Source organism: Polypterus senegalus, chromosome 17 (assembly GCF_016835505.1).
Source record: "Polypterus senegalus isolate Bchr_013 chromosome 17, ASM1683550v1, whole genome shotgun sequence".
Taxonomy (NCBI): Eukaryota; Metazoa; Chordata; class Cladistia; order Polypteriformes; family Polypteridae; genus Polypterus; species Polypterus senegalus.
Window position 1 is genome coordinate 326,362 of NC_053170.1, and position 23,597 is coordinate 349,958.

Below are 23,597 nucleotides of genomic sequence, written 5' to 3' on the forward strand. Positions count from 1 at the left end.
GTGACATGAACTGGGTGCCCAATGGTCCCTCTCAGGTTGGCACGATGAAGCCCCTGGCACTGGGCATTAGGGTTGTTGCCATGGCTTTTTAAAGGTAACAGGCACATCCATTTTATCCATTAGTGCCCTTCTCATCACTAAATACCAGTGGGAGTGCCCTGACATTGGTGCTGGGTGGGCATTTGGAAACCACCTGAGGGGAGCAGACAGTGAGAACCAAAGAAAAAGAAGCTCACTTGAAAAACATCTGTGGTGGGGCGGAGGGCAGGAGCAGCAGCCGAGTCTGACAGCCTACAACCTGCTGCAGCAGATGGAGGCACCAGCAGGGGGTGTCCCAGGACACTCGGGGTACACCTCACCAGTGGGAGTGTTAGTGGCATTACCACAATATAGTGCCTTGCACACAGGCGTGCGGAAGGGCAGAGGCGGTCCACAAGAAAACACAAGTGTGGCCAGACTCAATTGTGGGGAGACCCCTGGCACCCTCTGAGATGGGCTGTACCATGCAGGGTGGTATCCTCTGCTGCCAGCACCTTGCCACCTCTGCCCACTCTGATGGGTGCTTTCTGCTCATCCAGTCATCCATTTTTGTTAAGTTTGTTTCAGCTGGCCAGCCAGCCCGCCTGCACTTGCTTTTGCTCAGTTCTTCCCTCATGTGAAAGGCGCTATATAGAAGTAGGGGCATGGCGTGTTATGGCCCGCTGGGCTCCCATCACATGTGCCTTGCATGGAGTGTTGTTTGGGGTAATGCCAACTGTTAAAGGCGCTATATAAACTGAAGACTGGTCTGAAGCTGCCATGGCGTCAAGTGAAAGTCGCTATATAAAATAAGGGCAGGCTGACTGCCAGGGCCAATGGCAGCGTGTGAAGCATCTGCTGACTTCTTTATGCTAGCAGATGCTCACTGTGAAGGGTGCCATATCAAATCCAGACTAGGTGAGCCAGTCACTGGCATTACGTAAGACTGGCGCTATATTAAATATGGCCATGCCAGGCACATTCCTGCTGTGAGACCCCCAGCTAGTAGCGGCCGAGGTGCCTTCTAACGGACTCAGTGTCCGTTGGAGTGAATTTTAAAAAGATCTGAGCGGGTGGCGCCAATGGCAGGCTGGAGCAGGACTTTTAAACTCTGTCCTGCCCGTTGAGCTGCTTCTCTTATCTTGGGTGACAGTACAGCCAGCGCGGTCCCACCCAGCCGACAGCAGCAGGGAGCGCTGATGAGGGCGCCTGGGATGTTTGGCCCCCTTGAGGGTCTCGGCCATTTGTTGCTGTCACCTCTCGGGGTGACACATCAATTTCAGTCAAAGAGATCACCCTGCAGTGCCCTCACCCCCTTGTGCCAGTTGACCATCCAGTGGATGAAAATCCTTCTGACTGTGCCAGTCTAAATGTAGGCAATTCAAATAAAAGAGAGAGAGATGTGCTATGTGACCAGAGAGGGCGCTGTGCTGTGCCAGCGCTGGCTGTCCCCCATCAGGCCTGTCTTGATCTGCGCACCTTCTTGTGTCCCCAGTGAGGTTATGGCGCCAGTCTTTGTCACATCATGCTGCCCGCATGCTGACACTGAAGTCTGCCTAATCTGCGAACCACATGGGTGACAAATGAAATCTGTGAGCAGCATGGCAGCTCTGGCTCTCATGGCACATTCTGTGTTGCCATTGCTTTCAGGAGCACAAGAGTAGCAAATGCATGATGGAGGGAGAGAGGGAGAGGGAGGGAGAGTGCCAACCTGGACAGACACTTCGACACCTTGGTAGGACAAATGCTGATTGGCTTCCACATGTGATCTTCTGAAGGGGGCACATTATCTGGCAGCACAGGGGGCCCTGGGGCCCCTCTCTGCTACTCGTGCCCAAGATTAACGAAAACTAAAAGAATCCCCCAAAACTGGGAGTCCTCGTGAGCTGGCAAACAGGCCTTCTGGTCATCTGCCTGCCTGGATGGTGCTGGAAGGTTGGGTACCCCAGGGGGCACATGCAAAATGCGACCAGAACTGACTGGCACACACATGACCAAACACTCCACTCGAATCATAAAGGATCTGGAATAAGCCTGAGGTGCCCATTCAGTCCTGGGCCACACTTGATGAATGTGACGGACCCCCATGGGGTGGAGCCACCAGGGACACATAGTGCTGGGCATGCTTGGCCACTTGTCACCTGCACGGCACCATGGACCACTGGGTCATGTGTTAAGGAGCTGGTCCGCCATGAATCTTCATTGATATCTACAAAATGAGACTTCGGTGGGCATCAAAAGACCACTAGTGCAAGTGATGATGATGATGGGGACACCGAGGAGTGTTCATGAGGACCACCTGATTAGAAGGAGATTCTGAACCTCAGCATGAAGACCCACCAGAGGGGGCCATAAAGATCAGCAGCATATCCACCACTGACCACCCCGGACGTGACGTCACACTGTCCCCAGCATTAGACCAGCAGCACAGCTGAGGATGCCAACTCACCACTTTGTATCGCATCCTAAAGAAGGCCCGGCTTTGGTGCCAGCTGCCCTCCTGCCCACAGCTTCAGATTTTTGTCCTGTCGTTTCCCTAAACAGCCCCAGTGAGGCCACCAGACTCGGTGGTCCGCTCACCTTTAATATGCTGAGACGTCCCAATTCGGCCCCTCAGCCCCAGTGTTCAGACTGCGGCCTTCCTCTTTTTGCCGCCGTTGAGAGATGCTGATGCCCACCATCAAACGCACGCCACGTGCCACGAGGTGACCTCCAAGTGGACTGAATGACCAGAGACGGAGTCGTCCAGTGGCCGTCCACTCTGCTGACACTTCAGTTTGTGGATTCCACGCCCAGCGGTGACACTTTTGGTCAGGTCACCTTCGACGGTGGAGTTCCAAAAGTTCTGGGACGGCAGCCTGAAGTGTCTGAGGTGGTCGATGTCCTCAGTCCTCCCTCTCCAGCGGAGTGATTACGAGGGGCTGATTTGTCCCGCAGTCCACAGGTGAGACCACCAGACAATCCGCTTCATCCAGGCTCGTTGCTGTAGGAGATCAGGCCCACCACAGCTGTGATGAGGGTGCGGCCCACCGAGCCTGGTGGCTTTATGGTGTTAAACTGCAGTGGATAAATGGCATTGGCACGTCATGCCCTCTGCTGATGTCCAGGTGGGCGGGTACTGTGTGGAGGGTCTCCTCTGGACCCTGTCCTTTGGTAGTGAGGAGCACAGGGAGGTGTCAATGTGGAGGTACGGGGACAACATCAACGCCTCTCTGTAGGACCCGTGGAGCTCCAAGTGCTTAACAAGACGACGAAGAGGAAGAGAAAAGGCGAGAATGTGAAACAGGAAAGTCAGGGGGGAGAAACAACAAAACAAACTGCAGGGGGGCAAAAGACCACCTGGCCAGCCCCCTCTGGACATTCTACCTAACACAAGTGTGCGTGACTATAGGGCCTGATGGACGGCTGAGACCCCCTCCTTCATTCCATCACATCGGGGGGCTGCAGGGGGCTTTGCATGGGATGATGGGGAACCTTTGAACACACAGACTGGCTTAAGAGAGATTGAACACGGGTTCAAAACGATCAGCGCTGATCTTAAAAAGAGGTCCAGACCTGCCGCCACCCTGCTGTTCACTTTCAGGAGACGTCCCCCCTACGATGGCTTCGGACAAGGTCAGCGGCGTGTCATCACTGTGCTCTGGCGTGGCGAGAAGAAGCCGTTAAAACGTTTCTAAATGAAGGGGAGTAACACACCAGCGTGACCCCATCTGGGCTCCTGTGTGCACTTCAGAGGAACGCAGCCTGGCGCTGAAGGACACGTCCGACTGTCACAGGCCCTCACGGTGACACCTGATCAGTCCGAGCAGAGGAGACAGCGGGGGGACCTCATCCTGGTCTTTAATGTCCTCAATGGCATCCAGCAGGACCGTGTCATCGAAATGACGAGTGGAGGACTCTGAGACAAACACGGACCTCCAAGATGGACTGAGTGGCCTCCTCTCGTTTGCCAAATGTCCCGTGTTGTAAATCTGTCTGCCAGAGGGGTGCCAGAGGGCACTCGTTGTTGGTGGTCAGTTTATCTGGTGTGCCCTTGGCAGACAAGTGATGGTGTTTTGTGTGCAGCGCGCCCTGATGTGTGCCATGTGTGGTGGCACTGCAGTCGGCTGAATTCCAGACAGAGCTGTGGTTACTTCAGGAGACCCTTTGCCCCCACCTTTGAGATCCCTTTGGGTGCCCCCACTCGTCTTGATGTCCAGTGATGCCAGACATCAGGCTCACTTATTTTGTGCAGGAGATGCCACCTTTCTGATGAAGAGTAAACTCCGCTGTCAGTTGGCCAATAGGGGGAGGCAGCTTGATGGCCGAGGTCTCCAGGACTCTAAACAAATCTAAATCATATTATGGGATGTCATCCCCTGTTACATTCTGCTCTGTACTTGTGAAATTGTTATTATTATACAGTACTGAGGATTTCTTCTGTTCTGTGTGTTGTGTTGTATTGACCCCCCACTGCACGCCCAGCCTACGTGGTAAGGGGGTCTCTCTTTGAATGGCCTTTCCTGAGGTTTCTTCCATTTTTTGTTAAAGCCCATTGCGGCACTCCTTGTTTGATTTTGGGCTACACAATAATAAATTGTCTTGTATTGTGTTAACCTTCATCAAAAATGATCAGAAGGACCTAAAGGTGTGCAGACCCCAGGGGTTCACCTTTAATGGGATACAAGGAGGCCACAAAGCATCAACAAAACGGCATGTTGTTTAATTTTTGACATTTCATTCATTACGGTGGTCCCAGCCCACTGAGAAATGCAAACACTAAGCAGGTGGGATGTCGTTTTCCACTAATTCAAGGTCAGTGGTTACGAATTGGGTGATGTTTTTGATCTTTTATTACGGCTCTGGCCCTCTGTGCACCTTCTCCAGAGGGTGACAAATGGCACAGACGAAAGCCACACCTGAATATTTTGGATATTTGATGCCACTGTTCTTGTTTACGATGAACTTCTAACCTCCTGAAGTCAAGCATCACATTTATTTCTAGCGCACCTTCCGCCAATTCCGACTTCTTCCGTCTTAAGCCTCCGGCCGGCACACCCCGCTACATCCCTCAGGAGGCGTGGCTCCCCAGTGCGAAGCCCCGCCCTTTCGTTTTCTAACCAATGGCAGGCGACGTCCCCAGCGCTCCGCGACTCCCCACCCCTTTTCCGTCACGTGGTTATTTTTCCACAATGACGTCATCCCCTTCCCGAAGAGAGGCGAGCGCCGCTGCGGCGCAGAGCATGCCGGGGAGCCCCACCGGCTGACGCCAGGCGCGCGTGACAGGCGCTCGAGAGCGCGCGCGCGCGGGGCCGGCACTCGCATCGCAGCACCACGGACAGCGCCGGGATGCGGAGCCTGAGCGGCCTGACGCTGCGTCCGGGGCCTCGGTGAAGGGAAGCGATGGCAATGGGCTTGTCCTCCAAAAAAGCGTCGAGTCGGAGCGTGGCGGTGGAGCGCAAGAACCTCATCACCGTGTGCAGGTGCGCGGCTCGGCTGTCGACTGGGCGGGCGGGCGGGCGACGGGGAGTTGGGGGACGGATGATGCTGGGAGATGTCGGGGAGGTGGGGGTCTTCAAACGCGTCCGTTCGCCGTCACAAAGCCCGCTCCAGTCAGGCCGTCACCATGACGATCGCGGGGGCCAGCGGATTCCGTAGAACTGGGCCATTCGTCGGGGTTCGTGACATACGGCGCCTGTGGTGACGCGCAGGGCGGGTTTAACGGGACCGCAGGTCATCACAAGGGCGATGGGTGAAAGGGCAGGAGCAGGGGGGCTGGGCAGAGAAGGAGAGAAAGTCGAGGGGGTACAGGAGTCTGCCCTCAGGCGCTGAGTCACCGTGAGGTCATCGTGCCCCTGGTCTGGAGCCACCCAGAGGTCCGTTAGCTGTGGGCATGGACCACTGCATGGCAGCCCAGCGCAGCACTACAGGGTGCCCATGTCCAATTCACAGGTGCCCTTGGTGCTGTTTTACTGGGCTTACCCGCTTCTGTCATCTGCCCAGGCCTGATGACGGGTTCTGATGCCTAAGCTTCCTTTGCCCACCCACGGTGTGTCCTGCCTGCAGTTTCTTGCGTCCCATTCTGATGCCCCTCCCTGCGTTCCAGGTGGTGGAGTGCCCTGTTGTTTGCTCTCTCCCTGCTGTGCCAGGGCGTCAGTCTTTACACCGAGTTTAGAGGTAAAGTCTCAGCTTGTGCCAGCCCACCACGATACCATCTATGTGCTATGGGAGCCGAGGACAGCGAGCCTTTGTGTCGCTCAGACACACTTTGTTCTCTCAACACAAGCAACAATGGCATACAGGGACAGAGGGCACGGGATGAAGCTGGCATCACAGTAGTCAACTGACTGCTGCCCAGGCACTCCGGCCATTGTCACAGCTGGAGGGACAGTAGTTGCTTGCGGGATGTTGATTTGTACAAAGTGTGCTGCCCGTCTGTCACCTGCCCAAAATGCCCACCCCGTACGCCGTTGCCGGCTGCTGGTCAACTTCACTTGTCGTGCGTTGTCCAGCCTTCCGGGTCACACTGGCCACCGCTTCATTAAAGTCGTGTGCCACTCACTCTCGGTCTTATCGGGCACAGGTTTTCGGTGAAGACCCTGCTAGAGAAGTACACAGCGGAGCCCATCGACGACTCGTCAGAAGAGTTCATTAACTTCGCTGCCATCTTGGAACAGATCCTGAGCCACTGCTTCAAAGGTAATAAGCAACGTGTCCCTTGAGGACACCACCACGGCCTGCCCTCCCGCTTCTTGACCACTTTTGTCCTCTTGCCTTTCAGGACCTGGCACCTGGTTCAGCTATGACAGTCAGCGGAGTTTCTGGGACTACATCAGGTTGGCATGTGGCAAGGTGACCAATAACTGCATCAGCAGCATCGAGAGCATGGAGAACATAAACAACTCGCGTGCCAAGGTGAGTGCCAGGCGTGCCAGAGAGTGTCTCAGAACTCCTTAGCCGAGTGGAAGTGGGGCGGGGGCTGCCAAGTCTGACGGCGTACCTGTGCTCGTCTGTAGGGCCGCGCCTGGATCCGCGTCGCCCTGATGGAGAAGCGCCTGTCCGAGTACATCGCCACGGCACTGAGGGATACCAGGACCACCAGGTGTGCACTGCTGACCCTTTTCAAGGGGCACGTTTACAAAAGGCGCCAAGTGAATTTGTGATCCACAGAGAGACGAGGTGAAATTAGGGGGTCCGACATCTGGGGTGGGGCTGTAGGAAGCTGTCGGCTCGGACGTAGGGTGGCTTGACTATCAGATCAGGGCACCCGGGGCGGCACAACAGGGCTCCGTGGACTGACCTGGCCAGAGGTGCTGCCAGGCAGTCAAGATTCCTGCATGTTGTCACACAGCAGACCTTTAAAGTGGGGGGTTTCTGCAGACCCTCAGGGTATCATTGAGGTGAAGCTCCCTGGCCAAAGGTTAAATGAGAGGCCGTGGACAAGTGCCAAGGTTGGGGCTCCTGACATATGCCAGGATCACCCTGCTTGGGTTCACCTGCTGGGTTCTGCAGAGTGTTACACAGAGGGCATGCAGGTCTGGCAGGAACAAGCCACCTCTAGTGATGCCAGGGCAAGGCCATGGAGTGTAAAGTAGAAGCAATGGATGGCTAATTGGGTGAAGACCTTAAAGGGGTCTGAGCACCACTGGGGGCTAACAGCAGCCACCTCCTGGGCTACGGCCACAGAACTGACTGGCACAGGACAAGACGGTGACAGCTGAAAGGTGCAAAAGTGACACGGAGAAGAGGACGTGGAGGTCCGACAGGATCAGAGTTTGAGGGGAGACTTGCAGGACGCCCACCTCACGTAGGGTCCGACTGGCAGGGCAGGCCGAGAGGTGACAGGGTTGAACCCTGTGTGTTGGGTTCTGGCACCCTGTGACCAGCGGGCTTATTCCTGTACAGCTGAACGCAGAGTGACTGGACCCCAGAGAGGGACCCCCGGGGTGTGCCACTGGGCACTCTGGATCTGACTGCACAGGTCAGTGAGTGGGTCACAGGGTCAGGTGTCTAAGAAAGCCCCTCGAGGGGCACACGGCTGGCAGCTTGCACCCAGATCCCATTGTGCCTACTCACAGCTTGCGTGTGGCTCTTTCAGGAGGTTCTACGACGAGGGTGCCATTATGCTGCGAGAGGAGGCCTCAGTGCTCACGGGCATGTTGATCGGCCTGAGTGCCATCGACTTCAGGTAGGTAAGAGGGGCCACTGGTGCCAGGTCTGGGCCTCACCACAGGGGGGGCAGCATCACGCAGACGAGGACTCCAGCCAGTCTCCTCTCTCTCTCTCATTGTCTCTTGTTAGCTTTTGCCTGAAAGGTGAGGTGCTTGATGGGAAGACCCCGGCGGTGATCGACTACACCCCCTACCTGAAATTCACCCAGAGGTAAGGATGGAAAGACGAATGACGATCTGGTGACTGGACACATGGGCTGGACTTTGTCACCTATGTCCCTAAGAGCTGACCCCAAATGCTCTGGCCTTTGTCACCTCTGTCCCCATGACCTGACCCCTAGCACGCTGGCTTTTGTCACCTCTGTCCCTAAGAGCTGAGCCCAAATGTGCTGGCCTTTGTCACCTCTGTCCCTAAACGCTGACCCCAAACGTGCTGGCTTTTGTCACCTCTGTCCCTAAGAGCTGAGCCCAAATGTGCTGGCCTTTGTCACCTCTGTCCCTATGACCTGACCGCTAACACACTGGACTTTGTCACCTCTGTCCCTAAGGTTGAGCCCAAACGTGCTGGCCTTTGTCACCTCTGTCCCTATGACCTGACCGTTAACACACTGGACGTTGTCACCTCTGTCCCTATGACCTGACCATAACACATTGGACTTTGTCACCTCTGACCTAATGAGTTGAGCCCAAACGTGCTGGCCTTTGTCACCTCTGTCCCTATGACCTGACCCCTAACACGCTGGCTTTTGTCACCTTTGTACCTATGAGTTGAGCCCAAACGTGCTGGCCTTTGTCACCTCTGTCCCTATGACCTGACCCATAACACGCTGGCCTTTGTCACCTCTGTCCCTAAGGTTGACCCCAAACGTGCTGGCCTTTGTCACCTCTGTCCCTAAGAGCTGAGCCCAAATGTGCTGGCCTTTGTCACCTCTGTCCCTATGACCTGACCCCTAACATGCTGGCCTTTGTCACCTCTGTCCCTATGAGCTGAGCCCAGCCTGGCCCCTCAACCTGCCCACCTCTCTGCTCTTTGCCTGGCAGCTATGACTACTTGAGCGATGACGATGACCGGCAGAGCGTTGACAGCAGCACCAGCGATGAGAGTCTTCCAGAGCACCCCTACTTCCCCCTGGTCACCGACGACGAGAGCTGGGGCAGCAAGTGCCGCAAGATGGAGCAGAAGTTCAAGATCGTCTACGCACAGAAGGTAAGCGGTCAGCCGGTGGCCTCGGTCAGCCGGTGGCCTCGGTCAGCCGGGCAGCGCCGAGTGCCAGCTCCTCACCCTCGGGCCCTCTCTCCTCACCCAGGGGTACTTGGAGGAGCTGGTGCGTCTGCGCGAGTCTCAGCTCAAGAACCTGGAGGCAGAGAACAAGCGGCTGCAGCTGCGCCTGGAGGACCTCAAGGTGCAGAACCAGCTGGAGAAGAAGGAGCTGGAGGCCATCGTGCTGGAGCTGCAGGAGCAACTGTGAGTGGCCGTGCCCGCCAAAGGGAGGGGGGGTGCCATGCTATGCAGCGTGCGGCCGCTCTCATGCACGCTCTCCTTTCGCTTCTTCCGCAGGACCGGCTTGATTCCCTGTGACTCCAACCATCTGTCCAAAGAGATGACCATCCCGCTGGCCAGCCAGTGGTCATCGCTAGGGGCCTTCAGCGGTGAGGAGGATGTCAAAGTATACAGGAGGTTTGTGCCAGCCTGGCGTTGATGGTGCCATACTGGCTCTCCCGGGGGCCTCTTGCCAGATCCCACTTTTGCTTTCTCCTTTCTCTGCAGAAGAAGCTTCCACAGTGTGGACCAGCTCTCCGTCGAGGTCAGCCTGGGTTCGGACTCGCAGAGGACAGAGGGGAAGCCCAACGGGGAGCCCTGGTGCTCCACAGGTGGGTATGACCGCTGGCGCTGATGCCCGTGCCACCTGTGCCTATCACCTCACGCTGCTTTTCCCCTTGCAGGCAAAGACTACACGCCGTCCATGCTGGGCCTCTGTGGCTCCCTGGCATCGCTCCCCAGCTGCAAGTCTCTGGCCAGCCTCAAGTCCAGCGAGTGCCTGGTCACCGTGAGCACCGAGGCCAGTCCGGCCATCTCTCCCAGTTAACTTTACATTACCCGCCCCCCTCGCTGTCTGTCTGTCTGTCTCGCTGGGGTCATCTGGACGCCCCCCCCCCAATTGAAGTGTCCATCAATAAATCTGTCAACTTCCCTCCAGTCTTGCGTGTGTCATTCTCTCGCCACCGGGGGCATCGCGCGCGCACGTGTTGTTGGTGTCCGCTTACTGTGTGTGGCTCGTAGTGACCTGTCAGCCGGCTGGCGCTTGGCACTCGGGGTCCCTGCTTCCAAGAGACTCGAAAACTGAAGATAGTATGTGCGGTCCTAGTGAGAATGGCTGGCACAAGTGACATGCCACCAGAAGGGACTCAAGGTGCTGGCCTGCTGTCAGACCTCATGCCAACTGTCCTTTGATGCGAGTGAGAAGAAGCCAGCGGCAGCGAGTAAGTGAGACCCCCCCCAGGTGCCCCTCCCCCTGCTTCCTACTTCAGTCCATCTAACCCTGGCATCTTTTCGTCAAGTCGAGTGCCAATTATCGGTCAGCAGATGTCATCAGGTGCCCATCTTCTCCGAGCATCTGCGCCGCGAGGCGCTGCCCTCAGTGCTGCAGGGCATAACGGAGTGCCAGTGTCAAGAGGAAGCGGCTCCCCGCGCGCCAGGGCACGCGACGCCTGCCGCTGCGTTCCACCTTAACACGCAGCCTCCGTCAGGCGTGCCGTATGCAAATGAAGGCTCGCGCGCAGGTGAGCCTCATCAAGTCGGCCGTTTCTCCGGCTCAGCGCCGCCAGTCGCGCCTTCTGCTTCGGATAGCAGAGCGAAGGTGCCAGCGCGGAGACAGCCACGACCCCCGCGGCGGTCCCCGTTTGTTTGCTTTCCGATCCCGTTGTTGCCGAGAACGGGGCTCCTCGCAGGCGGCACGGCGGGCTGAGTCCTGCCAGGTTTGGGTGGCCACTACCCCGAGCACCGCTGTCGCCGTCCCTTCTCCGGAGGAGATGCTGCCGCGGTTAGCGGCGACACGCCTCAAGTTCGCCGCAGGTTTCCTGCTCGGCTGCCTCCTGTGCTCCTTCACGTTCCAGCAAACGAGGCTCGGCAGGGAGCTGCGGGGCTGGCTGGGGCCCTCCAGATGGCAGCAGCAGCAACAGGGCATCGAGCGGCGGCGCCCGAGCAACGCGACCTCAGGTGGGTAGCCGGGTCTCTGACTCGCCCAGGTAAGCGCCAGCTGCCGCTACCGCACATTCACCTGAGCCTTTCCTGTCTGTTTGCAGAGCTGCAGGCCCCTCAGGATGTCTCTAGTGCCCTTAGGGTCCTCTGCTGGGTCATGACCTCGCCCCAGTCCCACCGGAAGGCGCGCCAAGTCCAGAGCACCTGGGGGCGCCGCTGCACCGTGCTGCTCTTCATGAGCTCCAGGGCAGACCCCAGCCTGCCGGCGGTCGGGCTCAACACGTCCGAGGGGCGAGGCGCGCTCTATCGGAAGACGATGGCCGCCTTCACGCTGGTCCACGACCGTTACCTGCACGCGGCCGACTGGTTCCTCAAGGCGGATGACGACACGTACGTGGTGATGGAGAACCTCCGGCTGCTGCTCTCCAAGCACGACAGCAGTCAGCCGCTCTACCTGGGCCGCCGCTTCAGCCCTTACGTCCAGCAGGGCTACATGAGCGGCGGGGCGGGCTACGTGCTGAGCCGGCAGGCCCTGAGGCGCTATGTGGCAGGCCTGAAGGATGGCACCTGCACTCACACGTCTTCGGTGGAAGACTTGGCCATCGGCCGCTGCATGGAGAGCCTGGGGGTGCGGGTGGTGGACACGCGGGACGTGCAGCGTAGGGAGAGCTTCCACCCCCTGTACCCCGAGCTGCACCTCATCCCGGGCATCCTGGCGCCCAGCCACTGGTACTGGAAGTACAGCTACTACAAGGCCCGCAACGTGAGTGTGCCGCCGCCCACTCGGGCCGGCGACGTGTGCCCGTCTGCTTTCTGCTGGGGAGACTCGCTTCTGGGTGCGGAGTGGCCTGTGGTGGGTGCGTGGGGTCTTCTTCTGGCTGTCCTTCTCGCCTCTGCACCTCTGTCTGCCGGGCCTGCTGTACTCTTCTTGGCACTTTATACTCCTCTGTCTGTCTCTGCCTGGCACCCTGACCTGACATGATGCCCTTTCTCCCACTGCAGGGTCCTGACTGCTGCTCCGACCTCTCCGTTTCATTCCACTACATCACCCCGGAAGACATGCACATCCTGGAGTATTACGTCTACCACCTGCAGGTCCCCGGTCACCATCGAGACGACACGGTGGACTTCCTGACTCCCTAAGGACAGGGCCATGTACTCGCCTGTGCCCACCTTCCTCTTGCCGGTTGCCTTTTGCTTTCCCACCTTGGCTTTTGTAGAACCTCCTACCGAGGTGAGCCGACCTTCTTGCCCTGATGAGCTCTTTGATTGCCCCCTGAATGTTTTGTGGCACCTGCTTGGTTTGACTTGGGCACCTCAAGGACCGACCCCACGTGAGAAGTGTGGGCTTAATCAGCTCGTCACCTTTGATGCCTTATAGCGCCTTGCACTCCATTTTAGACATGTTTGCTCGCTGGTGGCTGCAGTGGTCACCCTGGGTCTATCTGAAGGTGTCCTGCTGCCCACCTGCTGGTGGTGTAAAGTGCCAGCTTGCTGGCTCAGTTCTGTGTGTTACGCACACAGAAGGCGCTATATAAAGGGAACGGTTAGACATTCACCACGACGGGTCCCACCCTTAAAGTTTAGCAGTGAAGCTCGCAGGCCGACCGAGTCAACGCGCCAACGCTGAGCTTATCTCAGAGCCCCACCCATGCCAGCTGGGGAGCTGCTGTTTATCTCCTTGGCCCGCCAGCTGCTCTCTTTCAGCGTGCGCTGAGCCCAAACAGAAGGCAGCACAAGGCCTGCGCTGTGACCGGGGTTCAATCGGGCAGGAAAGTGCCAGCCTCTGGGATGTCACTTGGCCACCTGGGAAGCTGGCAGGGGTGTGACCACACCTGCCATGTCCTAACTGGACGACGAGTGTGTCTCGGGAGTCTGATACCGTGTCACTTGGCATCTCTTTGATTTTCACGATTGAAGGGCTGTGTGCCACTGATTTTGATTAATGCCAGGTGTCCTGTGGTGCACGAGCGCCCTCTAGTGGCCACACTTCAGTGGCTATGCTTGGAGGGCATCTGTCCGCCGCGGTCCACAGTGGCCACATGCAGGTCCAGTTCTGCCTCCAGTCTCATCCCACCAGGGGGCGCTTCACTTCTGCCTGAGAGAGCCTGGAGGGAAGTTTAGGGTGAGGAGCTCTAAAAGCAGGGCAGCCTCAGGGTGGCACAGTACTGTGCTCGGTTGGCAAGGTGCCTCCCACACATGTGGGCCTTGTTCGGGCTTCTGGGGGCAATAGGCATGCCAGATGTTGGCACTTTGTGTCTCCGCCTGCATTCAATGCCTCCTCCTACCACGCAGCAACAGCTTGAGCAGTCGACAGGAGAGTCTCTGGTCGGTAGAACTGAGCCGTGCTGCCCGCCTGCCTGCCAGTCACGGGGTCTGAAGACTGCCAACCAGTGCTCCGAGCATACTGATGGCAGCCCAGTGCCCGCTTTACCATCCTGTTTACAGAAATGAGACGAACGAACGATGCAGTCCCCCACGAGACCCTTTCAGGACGGACAGATGCGTTTGGTGGCCTCGGTGGTCCATTATTCCCGTGTTACAGGTCTTGGGCCGGACCACCGCCGTCTTGGGTCGTACGTGGGGTTGAGGCTGAGTTACGTTAAGCATCTCAATACCCGCCGAGCTCCTTTAATGTGAGGCGCCTTCAGAAGGTCTTCACCCCCTCAGCTCTTTGACATTTTGGGATGTTGCAGCCTTCTGTTAAAATCGTCGCCATGCGCCAAGCAACACTCAGTGCAGCAGGATGAGAAAACGAAAGTGGGCAACGTTTCAAATTTATTACAGAACAAAGCAAACGAACCTGAGCCGTCCCACTGCCCGAGTACTGAGGGTCTTCACTGCCATTCCAGCCTGCAGTCGTCACCCCGAGCTTCGCTCAACTCGATTTGTATGGATGGGCACCACTGGGGTTCAAGTCTCAGCTCTGGCTGGGCAACTGTCCCTACGCTGTCCCCTGAGTTGTCTTTGCTTTGTGACCCGTCGGTCACTCTGAGCAGGTTTTTCATCAAGGAGATCCCCATTCAGCTTCTCCAGTCTCCCAGTCCCTGTGGCCACCGACACCAGTGCTTCGCTACTGGAACGGCACAGCGATGAGAGGTGCCTGCCGTCCTCCAGACACGACGCCAACGTTGGTTTCACCAGGCCAGAGGGGCTCGTTTCGCTCGTGTCCTTAACGCAGGAGCAGCTTCTCTCCGGCCACTCTGTCCTCAAGCCCACCTTGGTGGAATATCGCGGTGGGGAATGCAGAGAAGAATATTCCTTAAAAATCCTCGGAGAGAATCATCCATCAGCATATATGAAAATAACGCAGCAAGGGTTAAACTATCAAAAGCCATCGCCTGTCCCTCTTTACAGCTGTAAAGCCCCCAAATCGAGTGCCCGTTGTTTGAGGCCTTGGCAAGGAGAGAAAAACCAGACGGGCGGCGTGTCTCCAGTTACAGGGCCTGCCCGTCTGGACGGGTGAGGACAAGTCAAGAGAAAGGAAGTTTCCAAGAGCCAGCCGCCTTATTGCTTTAGGGGCACAGCTGCCCAGCCTCCAGCCCAGCGTCACATGAGTGGGTCCGCCTGACTCCGACTTACTGGTGGGATTCGATTGATGAGCAGGTTTCGGACACCTGCACGGGATAAGGAGCCATGTTGGAAAGTTTAGGCTGACGGGCATTAGGTAAAGAGCAGCCGAGTGGGCAGGACAACGCGCCCGTCTCATTAAGCCAAAAGGTATTGGTGGGCCTACGTAGGGGCAGCAGGTCTAAAGCTGCGAGATGACTGGGCGTCAGATGAGGAGGATGATGATGATGATGAGAAGAAGTGTAAGACTAATACGGTTTGCCCAGCTTTGGGCGCTCACTTGATCGGGGTCCGTGTTGGCATCACGCAGTAACGCTCGATTCCGTGTGCCTTGTTTGAGCAGCAGCGCCTTTCAGCCACAACAGGGACTGTCCTTCTGGAAGTGTCTGCCACCTCCACATGGGGTCTCTGGAGCTCGGCCAGAGTGACCGTCACATTCTTGTCCATCTCTCTTCTCTGGTGGGGTGGTTGTTCCTAAACTTGAGGAGGCCACTTTGTCCCTGGGGTCCGTCAATGCTGCAGGACATTCTGTGCCACCTGCCTGAAGGCTCACGGTCTGTCATCGGTGGGACGTTCTGCAGACATCTCGGCGATGATCAGGAGAATGGGATGCAGCGGCGCCAGAGCTAAGGGCCCGACTGCGCTTGTCTTTTTCTTAAATGTTGAAATTCGTCTTCGCTTTCCCCTTCTGAGCAGTTTGTGTTGCTTGACGTGCGAGTAAAGAGTTTGAAAGACGAGAAGACGTTCCAAGTGCGCTGCCGTGTGCCCCTCCCGGGGGTCTCCTTTCCCAGCATGCCATCGGCTGGAGTTTGTCTTTCCCTTCAACTCGATTGGCGTCGTTTCCATTTTATTTTATTTCTTGTTCACTTTTTGTAATTGTTACTCTGAGCCACCACTTTGAAATTAAAATGTTCTTTCAATTTTCAAAAAGTGCTTTTGCTGTTGTTGTCAATGACCTTCTGCGCCACCTTCACCTGCCATGACTGCCACCATTGACCATCGGGCTCTCGGGGGAGGTGGCACCTCAGACACCCAGCCCCTCACTTCAGGTCCCACCCGGGGGTCCCTACTGCCGTCACCCCCTGGCCAGCCCAGCACTTCTGCAGACTTGACGTGGTGTTTGAGGTCCTCGTCTCCGCGCGTGACGTGACCACTCTGAGGCTTCAACCCGCTGGCAGGCAGACGTCCTGATCCCTTTGATGACAGCAAGTCCTGCGGACCCCAAGAAGCACATGCAGCATCCCTGCTCCGTCACACACGGGGGGGGCTCCATGTTTGCTGGCTGCCTGATTGTTGGATTTCTGGGTTTGATTTGCGCCAACACAGCTGAGAAGGTTCCTCCAGAGGTTGGTGGTGCTGGCCCTCGACGCTCTTCATGGTTTCCAGCCTGCTGCTGGCCAGTCCAGTTCCCTTTTGTCCTTCTCGCTGTGGTGTCCCGACGGCCGAGCACAAGTAAAGATCTTTATGCCTTGGCACCCTCTTCTACTGTTGGCACATCGTGGCTCCCACTGAGCTGCTGCTCTAGATTTGGCTGGCAGGCCGCTGCAGTTTTCTGAGTTTCATGGCGTGCTTTTTGAAACTCTGTGTTGGTGACTTCACACTAATGGTAAGCCCACCTTATATGGAGCGGGCCTGGCTGTGTTCAAGCATTAGATTTTAAGTGGGGGGGGCAAGTACTTTGGCACACCAAGAGCCAGGTGGTGTCTGTAACATCACATAACTGGCAGACGGTCAGGACACGCCGGCTGTTTGTTCTCTCCGGTGTTTACTCAGCCATTCAAAGCTTCCTGGAACTTCTGGGAGTCTCCCGGAAATCCGCATCTCCTCCCTGACCCCTGCAAGTGACCCGTACCCAGTCTCCTGCATTACTTGTGCAGTTGGCACACCGGTCTGAATGCCCGCTTTTTTAAGAGAGTGAGTTCTTGTCATGCCCACCTGCCACCACCCTGCCATCTTTGTATTATTTATTTCTGCAGTGGCGCTGGAGCTGAAGCTTTTAACTAAAGAGTTGCCTCACACCCGAGTTCACCCACGAGGCAATTGCAGTGCCCAGGCTGCCACCAGGGCACAAAGCCCGGAAGCAGCTCAAACCGTGTTCTGGAGACCCGGACCGTGGCTTCCCCCTACTTGAAATCAGACGGAATGGGACGGGCATCCGCGAGCAGCGAGGCCACGATGCGACCTTCTGGACAGCGTAAAGGACCCTCCGACTGGCACGGCACGCATCAGAGTGCCATTGGGAAGAAGTCGGCGCAAAGCGTGGCAGTGGGGAGGCTGCGTCGGTCCGTGTCAGTCGGCTCTGCTTTAACGGAGTCAGTCTGGTGCCCGCAATTCAAGAAGGCGTAACGTTGTGGGATGGACGGCAGTCGGCACGGAGCAAAGTCTCAAGCTCTGGGCCAGGGCGCCCTGTCAAAGGGAGAAGCGCGGAGCAGGTAATCCCAACAGGGGTCAGCATGGCAGTGGCGCCATACCTCTGGCGTAACACAAACGTTCATAGTCCTAACTCACGCCAATGCGGTAATTTGACTGGCGACTTTAGTATGCCAGTCGTATGGATACTTACAGTATTGTTACGGTTGATAAACGTCTGAAATATGAAAGACTGTCCATTATATGGCGCCTTGACGTGTGGAGGGGTCTGCTGAAGCTTCACGACACACGGGTGAGGCCTCGGCTGGAGTCCTGGGGCAGTTTGGGCTACAAAAAGACAAAACGGCACAAGAAAAAGTCCAGAGAAGAGCGACAGGCGGAGTCCGGGCCGTCAGTTAGGAGGAAAGGAGATGAAGAGGAGGCCCGAGTGAAGTGGGCAACATGATGAAGTCCACTGGGTCAGGGTGGGACTCCTCTCAGGGGTCAGTCAGTCATCATCCAACCCGCTATCTCCTAACACAGGGTCACGGGGGGTCTGCTGGAGCCAATCCCAGCCAGCACAGGGCGCCAGGCAGGAACAAACCCGGGCAGGGCGCCAGCACACACACACACACACACACAGACACACACTAGAGACCATGTAGGATAACCTGCATCTCTTTGGACTGTGAGAGGAAAGCCATGCAGACACGGGGAGAACATGCAGACTCCACGAGGGAAGCGAACCCAGACGGGTCTCCTAACTGTGAGGCAGCAGTGCTACCCACTGTGCCACCATGCCACTCCTTTTAAGGGTCAACTTCACCCAAACATTAAGACGTTTCTCATCACATGGCAAGTTAAGGATTAGGGTTCGCTCTTAGTATGCGCGCGATCCTGAATTCAGTAAGAATGAACTGAATGACCCGCAGGACACGTGAGTTACTGGCGTAGAATCGGGCGCAGGACACGGGTTCAAGAACTCGATACTGAGCCATCTGCTCTGTCAGGACAGCCAACAGAAGAGGGGCAACTACAGTGTAAGACCACCCGCTTGGATTTTAGACAGGCGACTGGCACAGCAGAACTGGGACTCCCTGCTGGTGTCATTTCATACCCAATCTCTGCAGCACTCACATGGCACAATTACGAGTTCTGTGCCAAAGCTCATGTGTAACCACAGCAGTTTTACTGTATTTGGGTTGAGCAGGCAAATGCCACACCCTTGGCATAAAATCGGGGTCTGTGGCCACTCATGGCGGTGCCCAGTTGATGACAGCAGCTGAATATCTCGTAAAGGGTTTTGCTCGCTTTATGGTGGGCATCTCGCTGTCTCATCACCAGTCCAGTGGCTTCAACCTCCATGCTGCTGCCTGCCCTCTCACTGCTGATGTCACTGCCCTGGTAACACACTCGGCTCGTTTCAGTGGACTCACACACTCGCACTTAAACACACTCACACTCTCTTACATGCACACCTACTCACACACACACTCTTACACTCACACTCTCTTACACACACGCCTACTCACACACACACTCACTCACTCTCTTACACACTCACTCTTACACTCACACTTACACACACTCGCACAATCACACTCTCACTCTCTCACACACTCACTCTTACACACACTCGCACTCTCTTACACACTCACTCTTACACACATACACTCACACTCTCACTCTCTCACACACTCACACTCTCGCACACTCACACACACAATCACACTCTCACTCTCTTACACACTCACACTTACACACACTCACACTCTCTTACACACATGCCTACTCACATACACACTCACTCTCTTACACACTCACACTTACACACACTTGCACACACACACGCTCTTACACTCTCACTCTCTTACACACACACTCGCACACTCACACACACACACTCACACTCTCACTCTCTTACACATTCACTCTTACACACACACACACTCTCTCTCACACACTCGCACACTCACACACACTCAAAAAAATATTTGGGCCTAATCTTTCAGATTTATGTGTCTTATGTCTTCTTATCTGTCTATTTGGATTAGGGTTTGAAATGAAGCATGAAACTAATACGCTTAATGTGATGTGAATTCTTCGTCCAACAGAGATTTCTGTAATTGTATTACAGTTTTTCCCCTTTGCTCGGGCACTATAGACACACACTTAAACCAAAGTAACAGAACCTGAAGTTGTTGTAACCGTACCTTAACCACACACACACACACACACACTCGCCCCTGCACACTACTTCACACATAAGACACTTTGTTCAAAAATGAAATCTCAGGGTACCATTGGGAACACCCAAACCACACTGTGTAACTGAAAATACTTCTAGCTCTAAAGAGACCTCGCTGAAGCCATTTTGAGAACTTTGCAAGCATGGAAGCAGGGAGAGCTCGAGGAAGAGGAAGACAGAGAGTGAGAGAGAGTGGGGGACGAGGTCCAAGAGGCCATGCAAGGACATTTATTTCTGATGACATAAGAACAACTTTGGTGGGCCGCGTCATAAACTGTGGCCGGACTGTGAGGGCCGCTGGGCAGAGAGTCCAGCCTAATGTAAGATGTTTCCCAGTTTCATCCATCATAAGGCCATTCCGATGTCTTCAACTCTCTTCCCCACTCCGACTGTATTTACAGTACTGTGCCATCTCACATGGACTGTACTTCAGGGTGGCTAATGCTCCTGTTTGTATAAAAGTGTGAGTTCTGTGAAACACATGATGATAACGTGTCGAGATGGCTCAGTACTGTGTGTGGTATAGACAGTACTGCAACAAAGAAGCCAACCAATAACAATTTGTGGTTGGTATTTTTGTGCAGAATGGCTAGAAGACCCACTGGGGTGGATGCCAACACCTGTTCACCCAACAGCAGGAACTTGCCATTGTGAACCTGGTCAGAGCAAACAATGCAATCCGACTCCACCAGTTACAGCGACAAATACTGGAAGATAGACAGGAACTCAACAACATAAGTGGAGTGGGCATGACCACAATCAGACTCCTCTGGTGTGGCACAACATGACCACGAGGCAGCTGTTCAGGGTCTCAGGTGAGAGGACCAGTGTCCGGGTCAGAGGACGTCGACATGAATATGTCCAGGTAATAAGTGTTACAGTCCATCACATTTACAATACAGAATGGGTGCAGTCCAGTGCCAGCTGAATATGTGCCAGTGGATCAGTGCCACTCACATATGCCTGTGTGGTGTGGTGTGGTGTGGTGGGCGCTTCTGTATGTGTACTTGTGTGTTTTGAGTGATGCCATCCACGCTATGTATTTCTTGTTGCAGAGAATCCTGGACATGGATGGAGCGGCTCAGCCTCATGAATTTATTCACATTGACGAGGATGGATTCAACCTTAGCAAAAGTAGACGACGGGGACGTAATATACTTGGCCAAAGGGCGATTGTGCACATCCCGGGGCAGCGCCAGGGAAATATCACATTGTGTGCCACCCTAAGCCCCCGAGGGCTGCTGCACCGTCATTCCAAACTGGGTCCCCGCAATGTGCAACACATAATCCCATTTCCAGATGCCCTTGATGATGCAGTTGTACGGGACAGAGCAGAGCAGCCCGGCTTTGAGGTCGTCAGTTTCCATCGTCCCGAACTGCTTCACCAGCCATGATCAGTTTGAAGTTGTGTATTTGCCCCCTTACTCGCCATTTCTCTGCCCTATAGAGGAGTTTTTTTCCACTTGGAGATGGCGCGTATATGACTGCCAACCTCATGCCCGCATGCCTCTTCTGCAGGCACTGAGGTAAAGTCGGCACACAAGCTTAGCGAGAGGAGACATGGCTTGTGCTGTGGAGGAGACCCTGTGGCCGGACCCCAACAGAGGGCAGGACGCGTATGCCCACTTGCGGCTCACGGTAGTGTGTTGCTTGTTTTCTGTTTGCGTTAACTGAACGGACCGTCCTGTAAAGTACACGAGTGTAACGTCCAGTATTTAGTATTTCATTTTCTGGGTGTCTGTGGCGCCCAACACAAAGCGTGCAACCGAAGGCCCGCCTGCCTGCCCGCCCGCCTGCCTGCCGTGTTTGAGATGGCGTCGTTACGTCATTAGAAGGCCGTCCTGACAAACGAGTGCTGGCTTTCGACACACGTAGATGGCAGTGGCTTCTGTCCCAGCGTTGTTTGTCATTTACTTGAGTGCAGAGCTTTGACCCGATGAGCCCGCTGCCTGTTAATGTAAGATGGCACACTTATGTGTTCCTCCTCAAGTCGAGTCACGGCTGCCCGCTTGACGTGTCCAGTTTTGTTTAAACCGCACATTCCTGTTAATAAACCGTTTCAGTTTAAAAAGCTGCCTAATACTCCGCTAGACTCGATTTACTGACTGCAGTGGCTTTACTTTTTCTTAGTATTTGACATTCATAACCATCCTTGTCACCCAACAGACCGCAGGACGCCATGTTTTTACATTTAATCATTACTCAACACTCAAGTCTCAAAGGCCGCAGCATCGATTTAACGACTTCAGTTCAGATTTAGAAATGACGTTCACAGATGGCATCAGGGTGGTCAGGCGGGCCGCTGGGAGCCGTCGCCTTTAACCCTTTGCTGCCCGCCTGCTGCGGTGGCACAGTGAGTACAGTTCATATTGTGAAGAGGCTTCAGAGATGTGCCGTAGAACGTGACGTAGACAGAAGGACCACCCGAAAAGGCTGACGATGAAAACTGTAAAGAGCGTCAAAGGAATCCCTGACATCGATTTTTAAAAAGAACGAAGGAGACAAAGCAGAGCGGCAGCGAGTCAATCTACTTTGATAGACAAATTAAATGGCGGGTGGCGGGCCCGTTGCCTGACTTTCAGTGCCCGCTCTTCTGGTGAAAGCCCCGTTGTGTTGAGTTCCATCGAGGTGTTCACTTCAGGGGCCTTGGGCATCACGCCGTGCGGTGAATTCACACTAAAACACGGACAAAAGCGGGAATGTGCTTACGCACAGAAAAATCCGGATGTAGGAATCTGTGCGTTCTTCTGCTCCATAAATCCCGGTCAGCGTGAAAAGTAACGCACGTGCACGCGCCCGCTGCCCCGCCCTGACTCCTCCCACAATGACGCCTCTTTGAATATGCAAATCAGTATAAAGGGCCCCTAAGCTCAGCGTTCTGTGAAAAGACAACGGGAGAAGTACGAGGAAAAGCAGAAGAAGAGCAGCGAATACCAAGTGGAGGCAAACAGTGGGATAAACGACAAAAGGAAGTTCACCGAGTGACACAGCGTGTGGGAGAAACTGGAAAGCTGACGTTCACAAAGTCACACAGTGACTGAGATAAGAAAGAAGTTGTCACGTATCAAAGTCGCCGTGAAAAGGGAGTCGTAGCCCACCGCCTGAGCGTCACATGACAGCTTATTAGGGAACAGAGGGAAAAAAAGGCACACGGCGGGGAAAAAAACACGAACTGTCAACTTCGATCTCGACATTCCCACTTTAATCACGTCGTTTATTTGGTCATTAAAGTAGAACATCATAAACGTCATCGTTTAATTAAGCAGTTTCTCAAATCCCATCGTAATTAAAGTCGCACGTTAAATGCTTTGTTTTGGATGTGATCTTCTGTCTGCTCTGTGCGTGTCAATCACTACGCGCCTCCGTTCTTCCTCTTCCTCCGACTGGACACACAATCCATGACATTCGTGATATTCCAGCTCTCTGAGTAACTCAAATGCTGAGATGTCATTTTCATGACAATAGGAGTGAACGCACGTTATTAAACAGGGCACATGGTGGCGCAGTGACTGTTCATGTGTCACGTAAGATGCTGCTGTGTGACCTTCGATGAAATACTTTACGGCAGCCGTCCTCTCTCTCAGACACACTGACCTCCAGTTCCTGTCCGTCCGACCCGATCGCCACACAATCAGCTCTGTGATGGACGTTCAGCCATCTGTCAGCCGAGAGCGCCGAGTCTTCAAAACGTTGAAATCTCTTGGTGGTGCGTGTTCGATTATTCTCTCCTTCACGCCAGCCAGCCCAGTGAAGCACACAGCGGCAGACCCTCGCTAGCACTGGCGGCACCGCGTCCTCACGTGTTTGATTATTAACAAGTAGCTTAAATACGCGCACTTCACAGCACGTGTTAATGAAGTCACGAAGAAGAAAAGGAAACACTTTAAAAATAACGTCACCTGATCGTCAACGTCACCGTTCTGTCACCGTTCTGAGTGTCACTGTCATCAAGGATCGGATTCTCATGATTTCTGTCAGTCAGGTTCGTATTTGGAGGACGTGTTGTGTTCAACTTACATTCCGTGTTTGTCAACCGTTGTGAAGATAAGAGGTTTCATTCATC

The 23,597-nt window shown here is 55.0% G+C and overlaps 2 protein-coding genes across 2 annotated transcripts; both read left to right on the forward strand.

Annotated features, from left to right (window-relative positions):
* The first annotated feature begins 5,256 nt into the window (after positions 1-5,256).
* Positions 5,257-10,365, forward strand: LOC120517532 (RUN domain-containing protein 3A-like). Its single transcript, XM_039739926.1, has 11 exons — positions 5,257-5,480; positions 6,581-6,696; positions 6,779-6,912; positions 7,014-7,099; positions 8,096-8,185; positions 8,299-8,379; positions 9,210-9,375; positions 9,476-9,633; positions 9,727-9,846; positions 9,937-10,040; positions 10,113-10,365. Exons 1-11 carry the CDS (start codon positions 5,401-5,403, stop codon positions 10,253-10,255), a joined length of 1,278 nt encoding a protein of 425 aa, XP_039595860.1. The 5' UTR covers positions 5,257-5,400; the 3' UTR covers positions 10,256-10,365.
* Positions 10,366-10,830: 465 nt separating this feature from the next.
* Positions 10,831-15,867, forward strand: LOC120517533 (glycoprotein-N-acetylgalactosamine 3-beta-galactosyltransferase 1-like). The gene is made up of 3 exons (XM_039739927.1): positions 10,831-11,385; positions 11,472-12,130; positions 12,370-15,867. Exons 1-3 carry the CDS (start codon positions 10,926-10,928, stop codon positions 12,508-12,510), a joined length of 1,260 nt encoding a protein of 419 aa, XP_039595861.1. The 5' UTR covers positions 10,831-10,925; the 3' UTR covers positions 12,511-15,867.
* The last annotated feature ends 7,730 nt before the right edge of the window (positions 15,868-23,597 follow it).